Source organism: Hemitrygon akajei, chromosome 5 (assembly GCF_048418815.1).
Source record: "Hemitrygon akajei chromosome 5, sHemAka1.3, whole genome shotgun sequence".
Lineage (NCBI taxonomy): Eukaryota > Metazoa > Chordata > Chondrichthyes > Myliobatiformes > Dasyatidae > Hemitrygon > Hemitrygon akajei.
The window spans coordinates 167551869-167575169 of NC_133128.1; the positions used below are offsets into that span (position 1 = coordinate 167551869).

General features: G+C 35.0%; 2 protein-coding genes across 4 annotated transcripts in view; both read left to right on the top strand.

Annotated features, from left to right (window-relative positions):
• The window catches only part of ttn.2 (titin, tandem duplicate 2), a 340760-nt gene that overhangs the window by 64944 nt on the left and 252515 nt on the right, over positions 1–23301 (top strand). For 2 of the 3 annotated variants that reach the window (XM_073047117.1, XM_073047119.1), the window contains 5 exons: positions 323–1201; positions 1495–2010; positions 2409–2459; positions 17624–17902; positions 19527–20090. In XM_073047117.1, the coding sequence (XP_072903218.1) occupies positions 323–1201; positions 1495–2010; positions 2409–2459; positions 17624–17902; positions 19527–20090 (2289 nt within the window). The remainder of the gene's footprint in view (positions 1–322; positions 1202–1494; positions 2011–2408; positions 2460–17623; positions 17903–19526; positions 20091–23301) is intronic. The other variant, XM_073047118.1, reaches the window with a different exon arrangement.
• Positions 3435–14120, top strand: LOC140727431 (uncharacterized). Its single transcript, XM_073044708.1, has 3 exons — positions 3435–3546; positions 3691–7545; positions 7642–14120. Exons 1-3 carry the CDS (start codon positions 3435–3437, stop codon positions 11139–11141), a joined length of 7467 nt encoding a protein of 2488 aa, XP_072900809.1. The 3' UTR covers positions 11142–14120.

Here is a 23301-nt window from a genome sequence, read left to right on the forward strand (position 1 = left end):
AATGTTGATGATCTAAATACACCAGTAAGAACGCCTTTCATCTTGATACATAAACTTGCATTAATTCATCTGCATCTTGGATATTTGCAAGAGAAGAACTAAATCATCATTTTGTTCAAATGAATGCCATTTCCTCCCAAAGAATTTTGCAGATGCTTTGAGGAAAAGGACCATAGGTGTTTTCCTCAATCAAGTGAATTGCACTTCTTTAGCATGTGGCCAGCATGCTGGGATGCCCGTTGGACAACATGAACTATTGCTTTCTTTATTTTGTCAGTCATGATTTAATATCATGATTAATATTTTGTCTTTTGTCACTCAGATTACAAAGTGCAAAGCATAGATAGTCAGAGCATAACTTCTGGAAAAGCTGTAGCGGAATCCATCGCTTCAAAGACTTTTGAAGTATCAGAAATGCATATGGAGTCTCCTATGACCATAAAGCATACAGAGAACTATACAAAGGAAATCACTTTACAGCAAGAACATACATACAATGTTCAGATGTTTGAAACTATCTCCGTGACTTCATCTAGCAAGACTGTTTCTTCTGAAAGCTGGGAAGAATCAGAAAAAGTGAGCAAGACTGAAACAGTCAGAAGTGGTTCTCAAATTGCACCAAAATTCCTACAAGATATGGAAAGCAACGCAGTTATGTTAGGTGAAACAGCATCTCTAAAATGTCAAATTCTAGCACTCCCAAGACCTGAAATAACATGGTACAAAGAAGATAAAGAAGTTGTGGAAGCTAAAAGAATAAAAATTGTGACTATAACAGAAGCTGAAGCTTTAACTTCATCTGAGATAATTATACAAAACATCCATGAAGAGGATACAGGAGTTTATAGATGTAAAGCTGTGAATCCTCATGGTGAGGCTAACTGTGAAGCAAAAGTAGCTATTGCTGCAGCCAAACCGTCCCTTGAAGTACCCACAATTCTACTTGAACTTAGTGATCTGAGAGTCAAAGCTGGCCAGATGGCACAATTCATCTGTTCTTTCCATGGAGAAACTTCAGAAATTATATGGGCTCATAGAAGCAGAAGATTGGAAGAAGCAGAAAGACTGAAGATATCTCAGAATGGAAATGTAATGTCTCTCACAATCCTCAATGTGCACATAGAAGATCAGGGAGAATATAGCTGTACTGCAAGAAATGAAAGTGGAGAAATGAAGACTTCTGCCGTACTTATTGTAGAAGGTGGTTGTTTATAATTTTATTTAAAGACAGCATCTTGATTCATCCACTTCATTGTTTCTTTCCCAAAATAAGTTTAGTATCTGTTTAAGAAGATCCTGAATTTGACTATTAACAGTAAAATATTTTGTTTAAGATATTAGCTAGTGAATTATACAAACTTTAAACCTAGACATTTCATCACACTAGTATGCATGAATTATTGAAAACATTTCTTTGGGCTGTTATAAATTTTTCAAGTATTTACTGAAATTGCCAAATCACTTAACATTTATCCTAATTTTATTCTTGCATAGCTGAAGAAACAAAACCCCAAACAGGTGCTAAAATTCCCACTGATAGCAGTTCAGATATCTCTAAACTTGAACAAAGGCCTCATATCACATCTGATAGCAAATCAGAAGTTCTAAAGAAAACATCAAGTTCACCACCTTCTTCAACCAAAAGACCAACTAGAACAGAGAAGCAAAGGAGCCGAGATTATTATCCGGATGTGGTGCCCAGTGACGAATTAATAGACGTTGGAGCGATAGCACCGGCTTTCTTAGAAAAGTTGCCTCCAGAAATCACTGTACAAGATGGAGAAGATGCTTTGATGCTTTGCATTGTAAAGGGTCTTCCGTCGCCTTGTGTACTTTGGCTGTTCAACCAACGCATAGTTGAAGAATCTTCATTGTGTTCCATAAAACATGATGGATTGCTATGCAGTTTAAAATTACAGAAAGTCAGCCAAAGGCACAGTGGTACTTATACATGCAAAGCGGTTAATTCTGCTGGAGAAACAGCGTGCAACACTCTACTTAGTGTGACAGGTTGGCAATTGCATGCTTTGATCCTTCCCCATGTGACTCAGTCATGCATCTCACCACAGTTCATGGAAAGAATCTTTGTGGAGTCAGCTTGTTTCGCTGTGGAGTATTGCATTTCCTTTTTACATTAAACTGATTAGGCATGTGAGGCATGTTTAATGTTTTGTTACAGAGCAAAACATTTTTACAAAATCCTGGGTTGTCTGAATTAGCTTTGTGATTCAATCAACCAATTGTTTGGTTGAAAATACCAATCAACAGATATATTTTTACATTTTGCATGTATGTTTTTGCATATTTCATAAATCAATTTTCACTTTTGCATTTGTATTTATAAATTGGAAAAACAGTGTTACATTTCTGAGATAATATTCAGGTTTATTAATTTTCATTTGCTGCAGAGAAAAAGCTTCAAGACAAAATTGAGCAACACATCGAAATGGAAGTGAGAGGTAATATTTTTATTATTATTTGATGTATTTGCTAAATAGTTATTGGAATACTTTGACCCAACTATATCCATTTATTCAGTATTTTGCCATCTCAAAAAGCTATTTTACAGTATGAAATGTCAAAATTGCATGTTGTCTGTTTCAATCTGGTTTGTTTAAAAATCAGATTTCTGTTTTTCATTTGCATTGTCGGATAAAAATTCATTAACATCAATATTTATTTTACAGGCATTATTTATTTACAGGAATTAACCATTGTTAATTCCCCATTGTTAAACTAAATTTCAGTGTAGAATTGTTCATTAAAATTGACAAAGCACAAATGAAATCTATGAGTATATCTGTTAATGAAGGGTACAATGAGAAGTGTTTGAATGTACTGTCAACAATTAGTGTTTAATGACTGAATCTTAAAAGTGTATATATTAATATTTTATTTCTTAGTTTTGTAGTTTCATCTAAGCTCTGTTCTTCTGAGTTCCTAATGAGCTCAACAAAAAGAATTGTACCTTATATTTTAGGAAATTGCAGCAATATCTTATTAAAGGATATTTAATCAGAATAGCATCTATTCATATATTCATTTTCTTTCATTTACATGAGATTAATTGACTCATACACTTACACTGGCTTGCAGATAGTAGTATGTATTCATGTATGCTGGCTTTTTTGCATAACGTTGTTAATCTAGCAACTGTATTAGTTCGAATAAACGCCTTCTCATGCAATTTATAAAGAATTATAAATGAATTTGTCTGTATTAAAATTCAAATCTATGCTTGTCAAACTGGCTGAAAAGTGTATCTACTACCAAAAGGAGCAGAAAGGGCGTTTATTCTGCTGTCTGCAAGTCAGGTAAGAATTTGTAATAATCTAGATATACCCAAATCATTACAGAGACTGATTTTACTTTTTGAAAAACCTCAATTTCGTCATGAGATCACTTTATGCTTTTTTCAAAATACACATTCTAATATGATTTTTGACAAGAAATTGCTACAGTCTGAAGAAAGAACAAAGAACGAGCGATTTTCCTGCTCAGAATCTTTAAACAGAAAATGGTCTTGCGTTTATTCGAACAAATATGGTGAGTGCATTTTTTACAGTAATTGTGAATGCTGATGCATAACGTTTGTCATTTCATGTTTCATATTTGTATTAAATTCAATTTTTAATATTTTAAACTGATTTCGAAGAAACCACTCAATTCATTTTTTCTTTTTTTCTGCAGAATTATTTTTTGATGATGGGAGAGGATGTCTGGAAAACAGAGAAAACCTGCGAGATGCATTTTCTGATGCTGAAGATTATTTAGATCAAGGTCTTGTTTCTGCTAGACGTTGTGCAAGCAGAACCTCTTCTGTAGGTTCATGGTCTGAAAATTTCAGGCCATCATTTACAGAAAAGCTGAAATTCAAATCTGTAATGGAAGGAGAGCAAGCTACTTTTAAATGTAAAATGGTAGCCAGCCCAGCACCAAAAGTAGCATGGTTTCATAACAACAGACCTATTCGTAAAGATTCAAGAAAGATTATTAAAACAGAAAGCACAATGCACATTCATAGTTCAAGTTTAGAAATCAATAACGTAGAAGAGAAGGATTCTGGAAGTTACAAAATATTTGCAATTAACTCAGAGGGATCGGCAGAGTCAACTGCATCTTTACTTGTTGCACTTAAAGAGGAGCAAAATGAAAACTATCTGAATTTTGTGAAAAGATCTGTACTGGCTCACAAAAGCATAGACTCCTTAGTTAAAAATCGGAATGCAAGACTTAAAGTTGATCTTAGACACGTCGGGTCTCCCTTTGATAAAAAGCATGAGATTAATGGAGCTTTGCAAAAGAAGTCAAGTACTAGAAGCAAATTGGTGCGTACTATGTATTTTGAAAGTCCATTTACTGCAACTAAACATAAAGATCTTGCTGTTAGTAGGTCTGCTAAGGTATACTCACCTAGGTTATGTGGAATGATTCTCGACAAAGAGAGCTTGATTGATGAAGACATTAGGATTAAACTGCATCTTTTACGTGAAGCTAAAAGGAAAAAGAGATTTTCTCTTGCACTGTCTGAAGCTTCATTTGACCTAGGAACAGCAACTGAAGACTACAGCCATGGTTATTTAGACAGAGAGCGCAGCAGAAGTGTGGGAGACCTTGACTGCATGAATTGTGAACGTGGTAAATCTTACTTAGTGCAAGAGCAGATACAGTCTTCTGGTGAATACTTCCTGAAACAGCCTCTTGAATTTCAACAAAAAATGGAACAGGTAATAGGACTTACTGCAGAGAAAAGAGAATTAAAAAGTACCACTGGAGAATATATAATTGAAGAATCTTGTGGAACAATAGGTACAAACTCATTAAGAGAGCAATTCCTGAAAGGTGGTCCATCCCAAGAAACAGAAGAGTTGCATGAAAATCAATATTGGTTGGAAGCAGAGGAATCTGGTGAATGTTATCTTCAGAAAGACTATGATACAAGAAAAGAAGCAAAGAGTCAACTTTGTGAAGAACCACATGTACCTACTGATCAACTGTTTGGAGAATGTATTAGTGTGCAGAAGGATTTACAATCAAAACATTTGAGAGAGACATCTGATGTTTTTATATCTGGAATCAATAAAACAAAGGCATTCAGGGAAACTGAGGTAATTAAACAAGCAGCACAATTTGAAGATAGTGAGTGTGCAGAGATTTTATTGAAGGAAAAGGAGGTTTCAACACCAGTAAAGCAAACTTGGCTGGAGATAAAAGAACCTGAAAATAAATATAAGCTCAAGAAAAATATTGATGTAATTTCCAATAAGAGGACTGGAAGTTTTCAGGACTCACTTGCAAGGAAAACTGAATATTTTCATTCTCTGTTTGACCACTCTAAAGCAACAGAAAAATATGAATCTAGTTTCACTGAAAAGGAAGACATTACAAGAGAGTACACACAAAATCTGATTCCTTCTTCCTTTCCAGATAAAAACATCTCAGTCCTTGTCAGTACACCTTTGGATGCTAATGCAGTTGAAATAAACAAAACCTCAGGTAAATGTGAAACCAAAAAAGATCCTGCTGTTACTTCTGACAAATTAACTGGAAGCACCTTCCTAAAGCAGATGTCTGGATTTGATTGCAGAGCTGTTGACCAAACAAAATCTGCTTCCAAAGAAAATGAGGCAACAAGAATCATTGATATAAATGAAAATGTGCTACAGAATGAAGGTAAAACTAAACTAAAGACACTGGTGCCTTCTACTTTATCAGAGAAGAAAGAAATTTCAAGTTTTATTAGTTCCTTGACTAAAGATGCACCGGAAGATGTAAAACACATTCTATATAAAAGTCAGGAGATAAACTATGAAACAGCTCTGGAAGCATGGCCTGAAAGATGCTTGAGAAATCAAAATGATTTACTAGTACAGAAAGCAGGAGTTGCTCACGAAGTATCTGATGACTCTCCATCAGAGATGATTGATTTTGATCATATCAATCAGAAAGAAACCCAATATGAAGAAGAGATTACAGATTCTATCCATTTAATGAGACATTCTCCTTTGACAGCAAAGACAAGAGAAGCATCAGCCATATTTAGGCCAGTGATAAAGCAATTTTCAGGAGAAATAAAACAGCCTCCAAAGGAGTCTGAGGTTCATGAAGAAGATGAGCTGGCACCTGAACAAAGTTGCAGAAATTTTATTCACGTGGGAAAGTGCTATCCCGAAGCAAGATCTGAAGATGGCCATGAAATTCAGATGGCTGATCAATCCAAGTTAGCAGTAAAACAAGTAGATGTGATTGGTGTGCCTAAAATTAGTCCAAATGAACAGTATGAAGGCAAGGTTAAAGACTTCACTTTAATTTTGGAACCCTCTGATTTGCAGAACAAAGATACATTCCTAAAAGAAACAGCAGCTGAAATGAGGGAACCTCCATATAAATCTGAAGTTAATGAAGGTGATAAGAAACATCCTGACCACTTTGCTGGTAGTTTTGTTAGTGCAATGAGAGAGCTTGTAACAGAAAAATCTGAAGAGGACATTGAAACATTCAATATTTGCACCCCTGTGGTTAAAAGTGCATTCCAAACAATAAAGCCATCTTTATCTGATCAAAAAGATGTGTCAACCCCTTTAAGTACATGTGAACCCACGGAAGACTATAAGCCAGCTGATGTGCAGCAGTGTGGAAATTTGTTCCAAGCACGAAGAGGATTTTTACTGGGGAAACTTGATGAAAATCATCAAATGTATTTCCAGTCCTTAAAAACAGGAAAAGAAGCTGAGGTGATTTATGAAGATAAAATAAGACAGAAAGAATCACAATCTGAAGCAGCAGTTCTAAATTCCACGTGGATGGTGAAGACTTCCTCTTTATCAGAGGACAAGGAAACTTCAGTTTATACAAGCTCCTTGAAAAAACAATCACCAGTAGACACAAGAGTTTCTCCTTGCAACTTTGATTTTGAGGAAGACCACATGAAAGCTTTGAGAAGTGTTACCAGCATCGACAAAGAAGTTCCAAAAGAGAAACTGGAAGTTGTCGAAATAATACCCTATAAATCGGCACTCACAGAGACAGCAATGATTAATAGATCTGAAATTGGTCAGAAACATCAATGGGAAATTGAAGGCCCTTCTTATACTGTGAACCTCAACCAAACAGTGGAAACACCTAACTTAAAAGGACAAAAACAGGCTCCAGAGTCATTCAGTTCATTCATGAAAGAGGCACCAGCAGAAGAGCAACATCATAAATTTATAGATCTGAAAGAATCCCCAGAAGCAGAGACTCCTTCCGATAAACATGACAACCATTGTCCACCAGTAATTTTTCACTATATTACATCTCCTAAAATAAAGCAAGGAGCGCCTTGTGTGCTTGAATGTCAATTTCATGGGAACCCACAACCTACTGTAATTTGGTACAAGGATGAGCATCCAATTCCACAAAATAGGGATTATGATATCTACTCCACAGAAAATAAATCCTTGTTGACTATTAGCTGTACATGCAAAGAACATGAAGGAATTTATTCATGCGTGATTATCAACCAGTATGGTACTGCAACAACAACTTGCGTCCTTACATTACAAGGTAAAATTCATTATACTTCATTTTTGTAATTATTTTCTTAAAGTGTATTGCAATAAGATAATTGAAGATCATAAATTATTATTTTTTACTTTTCAGATACTGGACCATTTGAAGAACCTTTGGAAACATTTAATATGCATGTGATAGAAACACTAGAGAACTATGCTGAAAAAGAAAATCTGGACCATCAGGTTGAAAAGGAGGTTGAGTCTTATTTTCCAACAGCTCCACTAATAAAATCCACACTGCAAATACCGAATGTTTTGGTACCCCCACCACGTCCAATAAATTTATCTATTCTTTCATCTGTTGTTGAAATTAAAATAACTGCTCCAACTCCAACACCAGAGCGAGATGACAAAAAGAGGGAGTTATTTCAATTAGACGAGGTTGAATCGACAGGTTCATCTCAAGAACCCTCCTCTCAATCTACAAAACATAAATTTAAGTTTTCGTTTGACGTAATTTGTGAACCTCCAGAAGTTGTAAAGGAGTTAGATAAGATTTGTTGTACAGAAGGAGAAACAGTGATGTTTGAATGTGTAATTTCTGGTGAGCCAGAACCTGTTGTTACGTGGATTCAAAATGATAGAGTTTTAACTTGTGATACAAACAAATACCAATTTGAAGAGAGTGGAGGAACTTATAGATTGTATATTAATGATGTTTCAGAATCTGATGTGGGGAACTACACGTGCATAGCTAAAAATAAGGATGGGGAAGCACAGAGTACATCTAGTCTCACACTAGAACCAGTAATGCATAGTTTCATTTACCATCTGAAAGATATTGAGTTATCTGAAGATGAAACAGAATCACCTGTTAGCAGCTGTTTACATAATCAAATTAAAATGGGCCAGGGTGAAGATATTGAGCAGCAATGTCAGAAAGAAAGCAGCAATAATTCTCTTCCATTTAATTCAGAAAAACAAATCATTCATGTTGATTCTGAATTTGGTGATTTTTCTCTAACCACTGCAGATGGATTTTCAAGTAAAGTTTCATCTTTAAAGGAAAAGAGAAGTGAAGTTGTATTGGACTCATTGAGTTCTTTTGAAAATGAATTTTTAAGTAAAAGTTTACCTTTAAGAGAACAAAGTAATGAAATAGTTGCAGAATCAGTGACTAATTTTGCTGATGATCTTTCAAATAAATGTCCTCCTTTAGAAGTAATTAATAATACAACAATAATAAATTCAGATGCGACAGGGTCAAAAGCAGAGAAAATAACAGAAGAAACCTGTTCTGTCAGCCAATATTTACGTGATCTTGATAAAAATCGTAAGTTATCAGAAGTTCAGGAGATGAATAAAGAAACAGAAATAAAAGACATGAAGTGTGCATTTTTAGAAGAAATACATGAAGATAGTTTACTTTCAGAAGGTGGAATTAAGCAAGTTGTTGAAAGTAATAAAGGAGAATTAGAAAAAAATACCTCAGAGATGGAGTTAAGTAATTCAGTGTTTCAGAAAAACAGTTGTGACATTGGTGAAGATTCAGTGGAAACGTTTTCTAAGAAGGATGAGGCGAGTGAAAATATTTCCATTGCACAATATCTCCTTACTGCAAGAGAGGAAGAAGCACCAATTCATGATTGGGAAAACAATGAGGCCTTTCAGCATGATGACTCTGGGATTACTTCAATGGAAGTTGAAGAAGTAACATTTTCTGCTGTTTATGACTATTATAATCAAAATGAAGAATGGATACGGTCCCTTTCTCCTGAATCTGAAATGTCAATTGAAATTAGTAGCACAATTAGTGATGAAATAGCAGAAAATGAAAGATTTTATACACCGCCCTTGGCTTCAGAAAATTTCAGATCTGTTGTATCTGCAGAGTCATTTCATACACCACCTCAGTCACCTGGCTTTGTGACTCCAGAAGAAAGATTGCCATCACTTAACGTTGTGGGTAGATCTCCTAATTATGAACTAGAAAGATTTTACACGCCACCAGACCATTTTAGATCACCAATAGATGAAGGTATTGAAACAACACCTATTGAATGTTCAAGTGTCTCAACTGAAGAGCAAAGATTGGAGGCATTTTCAACTCCTCCACAAGAAGCTGAAGCTAAAGGAAATGAAATGCCTCCAGCATTTATTAAACCCCTTACTAGGAAAAGGATTCATGAAGGAGGCTCACTTACATTTATTACTGAAGTAATTGGTTGCCCAATTCCAGATGTGAAGTGGTATAGAAGAAAATCATTATTAGAGCAAAATCACAAAATTAGAGTAGAAAGGGAAGGAAATCTGTGCATTTTAGTGATCCATAACATGCAAAGAGAAGATGAAGGAGAGTATATTTGCAATGCTGTAAACATTGTAGGAGAAGCCAAAAGTATTGCTCAGGTGGATGTTTTAGCACAAGATGCAAAGTTAGTTGCATTGCCACCACCAGTGACACATCAACATGTGATAGAGTTTGATGTACAGCAAGAACAAACATCAAGATCTCCTTCACCTCAAGAAATACTTCTGGAAGTTGAACTTGATGAACATGAAGTGAAGGAATTTGAAAAACAGATTAAAATTATTACAATTCCTGAATTCACTCCTGACAATAAAAATATGATCATCTCACTCGATGTCCTCCCTGTGATGTTTGCTGATGAGTATAATGTAGATTTGACAGCAAAAGAAAATGAGGATGTGAAAATTGATTTAGAAGTCACTGAAATGCCCCCACGGTTTACTAGTTATATTTTTGATCTTGATATTCCAGAAAACACTGATGCAGTATTTGAATGTTCTGTGACAGGTATTCCTCCTCCAGAAATAACATGGTTCAAAGATGATTTGCATATAACTGTGGATGGTAGGAAATACATTAGAAAAGATAACTCAAATCATAGTCTTAAAATAACGAATGTTTGTCCTTCTGACAATGGCATATACAGTTGCAAGTTAGTGAATAGTGTTGGAGAAGCAACATGTAGAGGATATCTTGCAGTAACAAACTCAAACATGGCACTAACAAAAGCAAGTGGTAGAGCTGTAGCTGCTTTATCACTGGCTGGTGCTCATGAACGTTCACAGGAATTAGATGTTGTTGTTGGTGATTCTTCGCCAGATGTCAATCATGTTTCGGAATTTGAGGTTGAGTTTGATTTTGAGCAAGGCAGAGATGAATCTCAGAAATCCGTGAAACTTGTTGCTGTAACAGAGAAAGGAAATAAGGAAAAAGGAGAAAAATGCGTGAATATTAATTTTGATGTATTTGCGGAACCTGCCAAAGATGAGACAATTCAGTTTAAAGCGGAGGCTTCTGAAACATGTTCATTTGAATTTCAAGTAACAGAGATTCCACCCAAGTTTGTGATTTCTCTTCTTGACTGCAACACAGCCATAGGGAACACAGCGTCTTTTCAATGCTATGTAACTGGTACTCCAAAGCCAAGTATAAGTTGGTATTTCAATGACAGAATACTTGAAGGTACCAATTACATAATTGGGGAAAAAGATTCTGGGCAACATTATCTGAACATTGTAGATGTTACAGAAAGTAATGCTGGAGTCTACAAGTGCAAAGCTGTTAACAAAGCTGGAAATGCAGTTACATGTGCTGTTTTAAAAGTATTTTATCCATAAAATACTTATGAATGTCTTTTACATACTTAGAATATTGAAGTATTTTGATATTTATCATATGTAGCATGTTTAGGGATGTGTTAATTTCAAACACAATAATTAAATTGATTTTAACATTACAAATTTTATTTGGCATTGCTAAAAATGTTGAAAAATTTACTCTGGAGTAGTGTGTCAGTAGGAAAGCTAATATTTAGATGTTTAAAACATTAATCAAGTTAAAATACTGAACATTTTGGATTAAGGACATGAAAAGGTCTGGCTAGTAAGTCTAGTTTGCTGATAATATTGATAACTCAAGAGATTTTGCATGAAGCAGCTAAACCATTAATGTTTAACCTCTTAAACTGTGATTATATTGCATCTGGTCACAATGAAGGTTAGTTCTATTGAATTACAGAACTTCCTTTACAATAACTGTAACAGAATTTTACTTTTATATACACTTGATCTTTTTTCAATTTATGTTGTTATTCTCCATCAAATAAAACTTTCTGCTTTTTAGTTCTTATAGTGTGAGTAAAATGTAAAATACAGCTGCATTGATGCAAATTAGTTCCATCATTGCTCCTCTATTTCCTGTTCAATATTATGATGTATTTAAAAATACCAGGGCAAAATGAATAGGATGATAGTAGCTTTGTTGAAACACTGTAGTTTAGGATGAGCAGACATAATTTCAAAGTCAGAACCAGGTTTTTCAAAAAATGAATATAGAAAGATCCTCATCTACAGATGGCAATTCCTGTTAAGTCATTAGGTATAATACTCATAATTTCTATTAGTGAAATTAATTAGTATCTAAATGTCAGAACAAACTTAACGGACTATTGGTTAATTACAGTTATTTTGTTCCTTTTTTCATTTGGACATAAGTATTATTTGAAATGTGTTTTATTTTAAAAACTTAAATTATTTGGGTTAGTTATGCTGAACTTAATATGACGTTCTTTTGACACTATGTATGGATCATCAATCTTATTTATTTTTATCCATCAAAGGTATAAATTATTGCTTTATAGGGAAGTATCAAATAAATCATTTGCTAATGTCATTCACAACTGCAGAATAATATATAAAAATTGTCATCTAGTGTCCTTGAGCTACATGAAAGTGACCTCTCAAATATTGTGTGTTGCAATTGGGAGAAAGACAAACCAAATTAAATTTCTAAAAAGAATGCTATCATAAGGCATTCTGAAATGGTCAGATTTCTTGCAGGTCAGAATCCATGCCTTAAGATGGAATATTATAGATGCTTAAACATGATTGTTTTTGGTGGCCTTTAACTGTCAATCCTAAAAGTCTAATTCCAATAATTAGAAATAATTAAACTTTATCTACTCTCTCCTCATCTTCTTTTACCTTCCTTCTCATTTCTTAGCTAAAATAGAAAAGAATCTATTCCCACATTTCTACTGCTAGAAAGTGAAGAGTCCATTTGACTCTGCTTCACTTTTCAGCCTTCTAATAAAAAGGTGTTTACCATTTCTATCTTGTCCTGTTACCTTCATAAATGAGGCAGGAAATTTGTTGTTATGGAATCATACATTAAATAAACACATCTTGCCATTCTGTGCTTTAGTTTATTTGAAAATATATATGTTTAATAATCTACATGTTTAAAATTAGATTTATTCATTGCTTTTTGTATTATTTTATTGTTTTTGTTAATACATTTGTCCTGTCTTTAGACATTAGCAAGGTTTTCGAGAGTGTTCAGAGTCAAAAATGTAAAGTTTGGTTCAGACTGAATTAATGTTTGCTGTTGGAGGAAGTTTATTAAAGGCCATGATGGAGTTTAGTAGGTACTGGGAGAATTATTCTTCTGGCATTCAGGCAGTAAAATATTTGATGAGTCCAGAGATTCCAAGAATAACTTAATAGAGATTATTTCAAAGTGGAAATCTCCTCTTTGATGATCTTGCAAATAATGAAATTGTTTCTGCATCTTTATGAGCCAGATCATTGCTGATCATTTTAATATTTACTTTCTGATCAGTTAATCTTACATTTTAAATGAAGTTATTTCATTGTATTGAGTCATTTTTGCACAAACTATATAAAATACCGGGGTATATGATATTTAAAAATGAACAAGCTTTAGTGGTTTGGATTCTGAAAGTTCATGGCCAACTTATTGAAATTGTAAATTTGGAAAGCCGGTACCTTTCATGACATCAGCATGAGTATTTTAGTAAGAACATTTCTAATGATAACCTCAGTATGGCAATCTAGTCGTGTGAAAGCATGCATTGTTTCCTGTTTTATATTGCACATTTGACATGATATTAAAGTGTGATTATAGTTACACCTGTTGTGGGGAACTGTTGAATGCTACAACTGTTCATTCCTTCTGCAGGTTTTTATTGTTAGTAATTGTAGTTATGTTCTATTTTACTGTGTACTCTAATGTGTACACAGCTGCTGGCTCTGTTGTCATGTAAATATACAGCTGGTATGCAAGATGTATTTTCTTTTGATTATCCCACCACTCCTTAAGACAGAAACTTATACTAAGTTGTGGTTCCACGGGTGGTAGCAGCTTCTTCTGGTGCTGCTGAACTAAGTGCTTTGATGTTTGCTTGTTGGGATAAATAGTTTAATTGTAAGTCAATACAGTGAATGTAATCTTGCCCGTAATAACTGCAAATACTCCCTTTATGGATTGTTTGAGATCAGTCTGCAACTGTTGGCTGTTTTCTTGTACTATAGCTTGGAATTACTGATACCAATTTTAACACTTCATTGCTGTCTAGGTAAGAAAAGTTAGCATAAATCAGAGATTTATAGGTAGCATTCAGCTGTTTCGTTGACAATCAAAATTACAGCATTGATTTTGCTATCACCAGGTACAATATATTCCTACAATATCATAGGAATACAATATCTCTTGATGTGACTTAACAATCAAATTTTGATATATTTGATTGAGAAATATGTATTTCAGTGAATGAATAAAGCTTATATTAGAAATTACTTTTAAGTCTGTTGAAAATTTGTAGCATGCACTACATTTTTGTGTGATAGTCACACTATCATGAATGCCCTGGATAATGATACTGGATTTACAGAATGCCAGCCACTACTAACAAACTTCAATCTATGTAGTTCCTTTTTTTTTCCACTTTTGAGTCAGACATGCAAATATTGATCATGTATTGGATATTTTAATACCCAAGATAATTATGTGAAGACACATTTTGAATCAGTGAATTTGAATAAATGGTATGTTAAAACAATTTTAACAAAGTATGTTTTTATTTAAGCTACTGTGGTGTTGCTAAAATTGGTTTTAGGAAAAATAAAAATTCCTTAATTTTCTGAGCTGATTCTATATACAGTGACATGCCTAGTACATATCTAGATTGAAGATAAATATTTAAAGAAGACTGTTATAGAATTTTAACTTTCTGGAGCAAAAGAAGTTTTCCACGAAGTGACAGAAATAATTCTGGTGATTTTTGTTTTCTTTCTGGTATTTAGCAATACTCACAATCAGCATGCCGTCTAAACTTAAACATTTTATTTCTTACACAGAATTCTCTAGTTCTGTATTTATTGCTGCTGAAGATGAGAGGGAAGATTTCTACTTGAATAAACTTAATGTGTCTGACAAAACATTTGAACTCAGTACTAAAATTCCTGTTCCTTTGAACATATTGGACATAAAAAATGATGCTGAGCTTTTAAAATCTGTGCCAGTATTCATCAAATGTATTTCTAATATGGCGGTAGTTGTGGAGATATAACTAAATTTTCTGTCACTCTTAGTGGGTTACCTGAACCCTCTATTCAGTGGTTTTATAATGGTAAAAAATTGACTCCTTCATCGAATTACAAGTTTGTTTATGATAAGGATGAATATAGTCTAATTATACCTTACACAAAATGTATGGATGAAGGAGAATATACCTGTACAGCTACTAATGTGCTTGGTGAAACTTCATGTAGTGTATCTCTAAAATTCAAGCTAAAGGAAGATAAGACATGATTTAGGAAATCATCTGCAAGACCTCCAGTGGCAAAACTGCCAGAAGAAAAGAGAAGTAAAGAAGCTGTGATAGTAGAACAAACAAAAACTTTGTTTGTATCTGGGGGTGAGGCACCACAGTTTTATAAATAATTTAAATTTTTGCAGTGCCTAAAAGGGTGTGCCTGCTAGATTTGAGTTTTTAGTAACTGGAAAGCCAGTGCCAGATGTGCTTTGGTATAAGGGATAGTACCAGGTCAGTCAGTGTGTGCATTACAATCTGAGTTACAATTCCAGTGGCTCTGGTTCACTAACTATCCATAATGCACAGAAGGAGGATAGTGGCTGGTATTCCTGCAAAGCATTTAACTCATTTGGAGATGCAACTTATACTGCAGAGCTAATCGCGATTACCAAGTAAAGAAGCGCAGCCAGATCAAGCAGAACAAACTAAATGCTTTGAAATGAAAATTGACTGTTTGCTTTCAAAACTGATCCTCTGCCAGAAAAATATCTCCCGTCCATAACTCTACCTATACAAAAATCAAAAGAGAAAGTATTTATAATTGAAGAAAAAGAGTAGTGTGCAGTAATAAGAGAGTCTGATAATACTTTCAAACAGTTCAGTACTACAGCAGACTGCACAATAGCTAAAGATGGTTCTTTTGTCATTTTCAAAGCCATAAATACAGCAGCTTGTGAAAATAAATATGAACCAAAACTAACCTCAACTTCTGTGCAAGTTAAAGAAAACACAATGTCTATAGAAAGTACTAACATGCTAGAGTCTGCAGAAGATTTTGTAATAGGGACCTAGAGGGACAGTTAGCAAGATTTCCATTGTTCCTTCAAGAAAAACAAATTATTGAAGAGGAATGCTCCAGATATTAAGCTAGGTACAATTGCAAAGTCAGCTCATAGGCTAGAAAAATTAGGCATCAGTATCACTCCTACAAAAAGGGCAGTAGAAGCTATCAACATTGATTAAAGTATCTTGGATATGGGGAAGAATAGGATGAGAAGAGCTGAACTAAAAATACAGACTGAGGAGTTATTGCAATCTACAGTTACCCAGCAGGACCGAAAGAAAGCAGCACATAGTTATAAAGGAAAAGAGCAACCAGTAGTTTCAGCAGATAAATCGGCATCGGGTGAATCAACTGAAGCTATATAGCAGGAAACACGATCTCAACAACATGTAACAATTGCTAAATTAGAGAGTTTTTCTCAAGAATTTATATTTGTAGAGTCAGTTGGAAAAATGGAAGTTGTGAGTCATGTAAAAGATATTAATGATGCAATGATGACAAGTGGCCCTTTACTGTCTTCTCGTCAAATCCTTGTATTTCTAAAATGAAAACCCCAAGCAAAACACTAATAAAAGGTACTATAGTCAATCCAATTATTATTAAAGGCCTTATTGATGTCATTGCAGATGAAGGCAGCCAAGTGACATTTAGCACGTTTATAAAAGGAGTGAGAAGTGTAAATTGGTATATCAATGGGAAGAAAATTAATTCAAAAATGAGTTCAAATGTTTTCAGGATTTCGACACATATTCACTTATAGTCAACAAAGTACAGAAAGAGGAACATCAAGGAGAATATATCTTTGAGGCACTGATTGAAGCAAGAAAAGCAATTACTTCTGCAAAACTTACAGTTGAAATATGGGGATAAAACTTTATTAATATGAAATTCACAATCTAATCCATTGAACAGACAAAATAGTTAACATTTGTTTTTAATTTACGCTAATAAATTAATATGACTCAATCTTTCCTACCATGTTTCATCCCACCACCCTTTTCCTTCTTTCTTTCCCATAATATTTTACTGGTAAGGAAGTAATTGTGTTACTGATTTGGTATCAAAATACAATGCCATCAAAACTTGTTAAGATCACATTTTCCCCCCCACAAAATATGCATTATAAATGCTAAATCTTGATAGTATTGTTTTTAAAAAAAACTTAATGTGAAGTTAATACTCTTTATGTGATCTTCATATGCTTTTACTAACAATAACAAAGAGTACTTAAAGTTAACCCTATGTTTAAAATATTGTTATGGATATTTTATTCAATTTTTACACCTTTAAATTTTGATATTAACAATTAATTAATGTCAACCACATTTAAAAATTTTTACTAACATAATATTGCTCTCATCCCCATATCCATTTTTGAGGAGATGCTAGATAATTATCATCACCATCACTGTTTCATAATGAGAGGACAATTAAATTTTTCTATACTCTTCATACTGTATATATCAAATAAATGTTGAATTTCATCCATTGAAATATTTTCATTTACCATATTGAGCTTAGTTAGCTAACAACTTTTAATCACTATTTCTTCTCTACAGTCACTCCACGGATTCTTAATTTCTGCCACCCTTTCTTCTTTCATTTCTGAGATTTCAGTGGGCCAGGACTAAATTCTATGCTGAAAGAATTAGTTTGTTGTTACAATCTTCTTACATTTTCTTTTAAATTTACATCTACAGTGCCTCCAGCTTTCAAAAGGAAGATTGAATCACAGGAGGTGATAATTGGACATGCTACTCAGTTTGAATGTGAGGTTGAACCTGTTTCTGATGTGAGGTTCCAGTGGTTCCGAGCCAGAGCCGAACTCCGTGATAGTGAAAAATATAGCATTGTGAACAAGAAATATATTTCCATCTTGAAACTTTTGAAGCCACAGCTAATTGACTGTGGAGAATATACTTGCAGAGCATCAAACCAGAGTGGAAGTGTAAGCAGCACAGCTAAATTGATTGTGACTGGTAAGTAGATTAAGTTTTGATTTTTATCTTTCTTGTAACAATTTAATTTTCAATTTGATTTGGTCTTAGAAGATATGCATAAATTTAGCTTTACATTACCATTTCATGTAACCAGAATGTTAGTTTCATACATTAAATAATGATCTGGATAGAAGTAACAAAGATACCATTGCTAAATTTGCTGAAGGCACAAAAATAGATGGCACAGTAAACAGTGCAGGTGACGAAGTGTATCTACAAAGGAGTATCGATAGGTTAAAGGAGTGTGCAAAGAGCTGGCAAATCGAGTATCATGCCAAACAATGTGGAATTGTCTATTTTGTTAGTATAAAGTAAGCATATCATCTAACTGGTGAGGGATTGCAAAGCAAGCAAGCGAAGATCTGCAGATGCTGGAAATCCGAGCAACACTCACAAAATGCCGGAGGAACTTAGTAAGTCAGGTAGCATCTATGAAAAAGAGTATAGTTGATGTTTCAGGCCCTTCATTAGGATTGGAGAAAAAATATGATGTCAGAATAAGAAGATGGAGGAAGGGATTGCAAAACTCTGAGGTGCAGAGGGATCTCAATGTTCTAATGCATGACTCACAGAAGGCTAGAATGCAGGTATTACAAATAGGAAAGTGAACACAATGTTGTTATTTATTGCTAGGTGAATTGAATATCAAAGTGGAAATGTTTTGTGGAGCATTCATAAGACTTTGTCTGGACTACAGCATTCATTTTGGTTTCATTTTCTAAAGAAGGATGCTTATACATTGAAAGCATTTTAGGAAAGATTTATTAGACTAATACCTCAAATTTGCAAGTTTTACAAGGAAGCACTTTGGAACAGTCTAGGCTCATATTTACTGTAGTTTTAAAGAGTGAGAGGGATCCTGAGGAGTCTTCAAAGGGTGTTTGCTGAGAGGAAATTAGCTCTTGACAGAGACTCTTGATCTAATGGTCACTGTTTTAAAAAATGGAGTTACCCATGAAAATAAAGATGAAGTGATATTTTTCTCTCATTGAGTTGTGAGTCTTTGGAATTCTCTTCTTCAAAGGTGGGTGGAAGCAATGATTTGAAGTATTTTTAAGGTAGAGGTAGATAGATGCTTGTAAAACAAAGAGGTAGGCAAGAATACAGAAATGAAATTACAATCACATTGGCCCTTATTTTATTGAATTGTGGATGACATTCAAGGGGCTGAGTGGCCCGCTCCTGTTCCTAGTTTGTATATTTGTACATATGTTCATATGTAAAAAGATCATTGTGGTTTGCAAATGAGTGGAACAATATTACTTTCCAAAATTGTGTAGATTTAGTAAGATGTCTTCATTCCATTTGTATCACTTCAATTTCATAAAACAAAAGTATTGAATTCACATTTCTTTCAGTATCTCTCAATAATAAAATACAGATCTTTGCCATTTAAAGCTGTTTTGATAACTAGACAAAATTGTTTGAAAAAAATATTTTGTTTAATTTGGTAAGATCTATAAATTATATAACAAATACATTAAAACATCAGCAGTTCTCTTTCTCTTAAGGAGATAGGACAATGTACCAGTTCTTAATTATTCTCTTAAAGTTTAATTCCTTCAGTAAATGACAATACTCAACCCAGATGTTTATTTTGCAGAGCTGACCCCACCAAGCTTTGTAACAAGACTGGCATCAGTAACAACATTTGTAGGTAAAACTGCAAGACTTGAGTGCACAGTAGCTGGGTCACCTGTGATCCATACAGTTTGGCAGAAGAATGGTATTAATATTACAGATGAGGAGAACTATACAGTATCAGCCAAAGGCAACAAACGTGCTTTAGAATTCAATAACTTAAATGTTCAGAACAAAGGCAACTATTCTTGCAAAATTACCAATGACTGTGGCACTGATATCTGTTATGCCGATCTAATCGTCCTTGACAAACCATATTTCACTAGGAGCCTTGAATCTACACAGACTGTAATTAACAATAGTGTACGTCTTGAATGTCAAGTAGATGAAGACACAGCAGTAACAATTTCATGGAAAAAAGATGGATTAGCACTTCATTCCAGCAAATATTATAGAATTATATTTGAAGACAAAGTAGCAGTTTTGGAAATCCTGAAAGCTAAATTGAAAGATGCTGGGAGTTATGAATGCATAGCTTCCAATGAGGCTGGAAGTGATTCCTGCTCAGCGCTATTAACAGTTAAAGGTAAGAAATATTGTAAATCACAAGCTGTTTTTAAGCAGTACTTGCAGTTCCCTATATAAAGCTAAAAATATTTTTTGCAGGTTCCATTATAGACAATGTCTCTTGCTGTATTTAAAAAAAAAAATTCTTATGACATAAGGGTGGGCTATTTGGCCCATGTGGGCTCTTGGAGCAATCTGATCAATGTATTTCTACACTTACCTGTAACCCACTCCTATATGTCTATCAACTCTATCTGAGCTCCTGCCATTTACCTTTTGTTGGAGTAGTTTAATGTAGCCAAAAAAAAACTATAAGCCAGAATATTTTTGGGTTTCTGGGAGGAAACTGTGTTATGAAACCAGTAACTGGTTTCACTTACCAGCAAAGATAGATATGTCAGTTGAAGTCCAATGGTACTATTTTCAAAAGTTTTATTAATAAAGGGGCACAAAAATTAAGGTTAATACAAACATTCAGATAACATGCGTCAATACTCAATCTAAAACGCAGGTACATTAATAATCACTCAGAAATAAGCTCTTTCGTTGTCTAGGGTATAATACTGAGTCCAATTGGAAATATAAAGAGTCACTCTGAAGTCTGCAGGCTTTTCCCTTTTGGTTTCACGTGTTGGAGAGAGAGAGAGATAAACGGAAAAACTTGCCCAAAACATCCGTGGAATCAGGGGAGCGATCTTCCGTTGGTTCTAGCCACAAACTCCGCATTCGGAATTTAACGCACGTGGCTTCCTTCAAAATGGCTTCCCGTTCCCACGGGAAGCGGTATCGTGCTTCTTGGTGTCTCCTTGGTGCGTCTGAGGGTCGTCCTCTTTCAGACCCTTCTTTATACTGCCTCACGGGATCTCAGGTGTCAATCAGGTTGCAGGTGATGCAATCTCTCTCTCAACCAGCCCACTTTGCCCGAGGGCTTTACAATGTCCCTGCGAGTTGGCACGTCTGCAGTTCCCAGGTGTCTCCTGAGAACAATGCCACAGTCGCCAGCTTTTGTCCCAGTGGAATGCGGTATCCAGCACGTCGCTGTCTTTCCATTTCCTGTGTCCATTCGGCATGTCTCTCTCTCTCTCTTGCTCTCTCTCTCGGGTCATTGACCCCCCTTTCACTAGGGCTCTTGCAATTCTCACAAAGGAGGGGGCTGGTATCATAACAACTGGAACACCTGGAGCAAACCCACAGAATCACAGAGAGAAAATGCAAGCTCAAAATAGACTGCATTGGATTTCAGGAGGAACCTTGGTCAATGCACAAGAGAGGCAATAGCATTGACTGATTTGTGATTGTGCTATGCTGAGAAATACTTTAATCATAGTTTCTGTATTTTACATTTATTCATTTGTAGTTCTGATACGGTGATTTAATTAAAATATCATGAGTAAAGTAGGTTTTCTAAAGCAGCTGACTCTTGTAACTGTATCTCATCTTGAGTTTGTAACCTCTGGCGATCCTTTTCCAAAGGACTTCTGCTAGACTCCCTGATATTTCCCCCCATTTGAAGTCAACTGAAATGCTTGATAGTAACTGAAGTTTTACTCAGTTCCCTTCACTGATTGCTCTGTTGCTCATTTGTTTCTGGTTAAGCAACACTTCACTTTTGAAATTGTAATTCTTACTTCAGGTCCCTTGATAATTCCTCCTATCTCCCTGAGCTCATCAAGCCTCTGAGATAATTTTGCACTTACAATTTTGACTTGCTAAGCATTCCTAATTTTAATTACTTTCCTAAGGTAGGCCTGCCTTTACTATCAAGCTCTGGAATAGTCCTTTGTCTCCCTTACTTGCTTTCTTCTTTAAGGAGACTTGTTAGAACTCAACTCTTTGACCAAGTTGTTCATAATCAGCCTATTATCTCCTTTATGCGGTTCATGTTAATTGTTGTTTATTAGTCATCCTATGAAAGACGTTGGGTGTTACATATGCACCTATGATAGAAAATGTCCAAAAAAATGGACATTAACCTCTTCCTTGTTACATGATCAGAAACACTGACAAAGTAATGAGAGTATAAGAAATAGAAAGAGGATCAAGTAATTAGGATCTGTTCAACCACTCATTGTGATAAAGGTTGGTCTTTTACCTCAACAATGTTTTCCTGTTCTATCCTATATCTATTAATTTAATATCTGAAAAAAATTTATCTCTGTCCTGAATATACTTATGGAATGACCCTTCATGGCTCTTTTCAGTGGAGAATCCTAGATGCTCTGGATGAAGAAATGTATTCTCTTCTCAGATCTAGTTATTATGACCCTTGTTTTAGATACCCAAACCAGGCATCATTAGCCCTGTCAAATTTTGTAAGAAGTTTGAATTCTTCATGAAATCATTTATTTTTGTAAATTGTAGGGTACAGGCCCAGACTACATAATCTCTTCTCGTAAGACAATAATTCTATACCAGGAATCATCTGGTGAACAGATGTACTTTAATTGAATTGGTACTCAACTAGGTATTTGCTTTTATAAGTTGATTGCAAAATTATCTTCAAAGTTCAAAGTATGAACTTTGCAAGGTATGACTTGTCTCCTTACAGACAACCACAAAACAAAGAAACCCAAAAGAACCCATTAAAAGAAAGACTATCAAAAACTCAATGTGCAGAAAAAAACTGCAAGCAATAAAAGTAAGGAAGTAACATTCAGAGCTGAAGTTCATCAAACTGAGTCCACAGCCACGAAGCCAGTCAGCACTGCAGCTGATTCAGAGCATTAGTTGCTGGCCATAGCCTCAGTTCAAATGAATAAATCTCGCGGGCAGTGAGCTGAACACCGGCCCTGATGGTCTTAACTTTTAAATCCAGTCCGTCGCTTAAAATCCTCCAAACGGTTGTTTCTCACTCTCGGGCATGGGCCCTGTTGATTCGATGCATTGTCAGGCCTGGGACCCTGGATTCAGCCCATAGCTGACCTTTCCAGTCTAGCCTGGCACTTCAATCAGTCAAACATTAGCAAAGCAGGGTTGGGTGGTGGGGCCCAGGCTTGCTCTCATAGACCACTCCAGCAATGGCTGTACATTGGCTTATTCCTTGCTCTTGAACCCTGGCCCCCCCCCCCCCCCACCCCACCTCACTGCAACCATCCTGGACCTTCAAAACTTCAGTTCGCTCTCCAAAAATGCTAGGTCAACAGGCAGTTCAAAATCTCATCTCCAAAAAGGAAGTTAAATGTTATGGATTGAAGAGATTGTTTTAGAGAAAAAGAGTAATTAATAAAGTA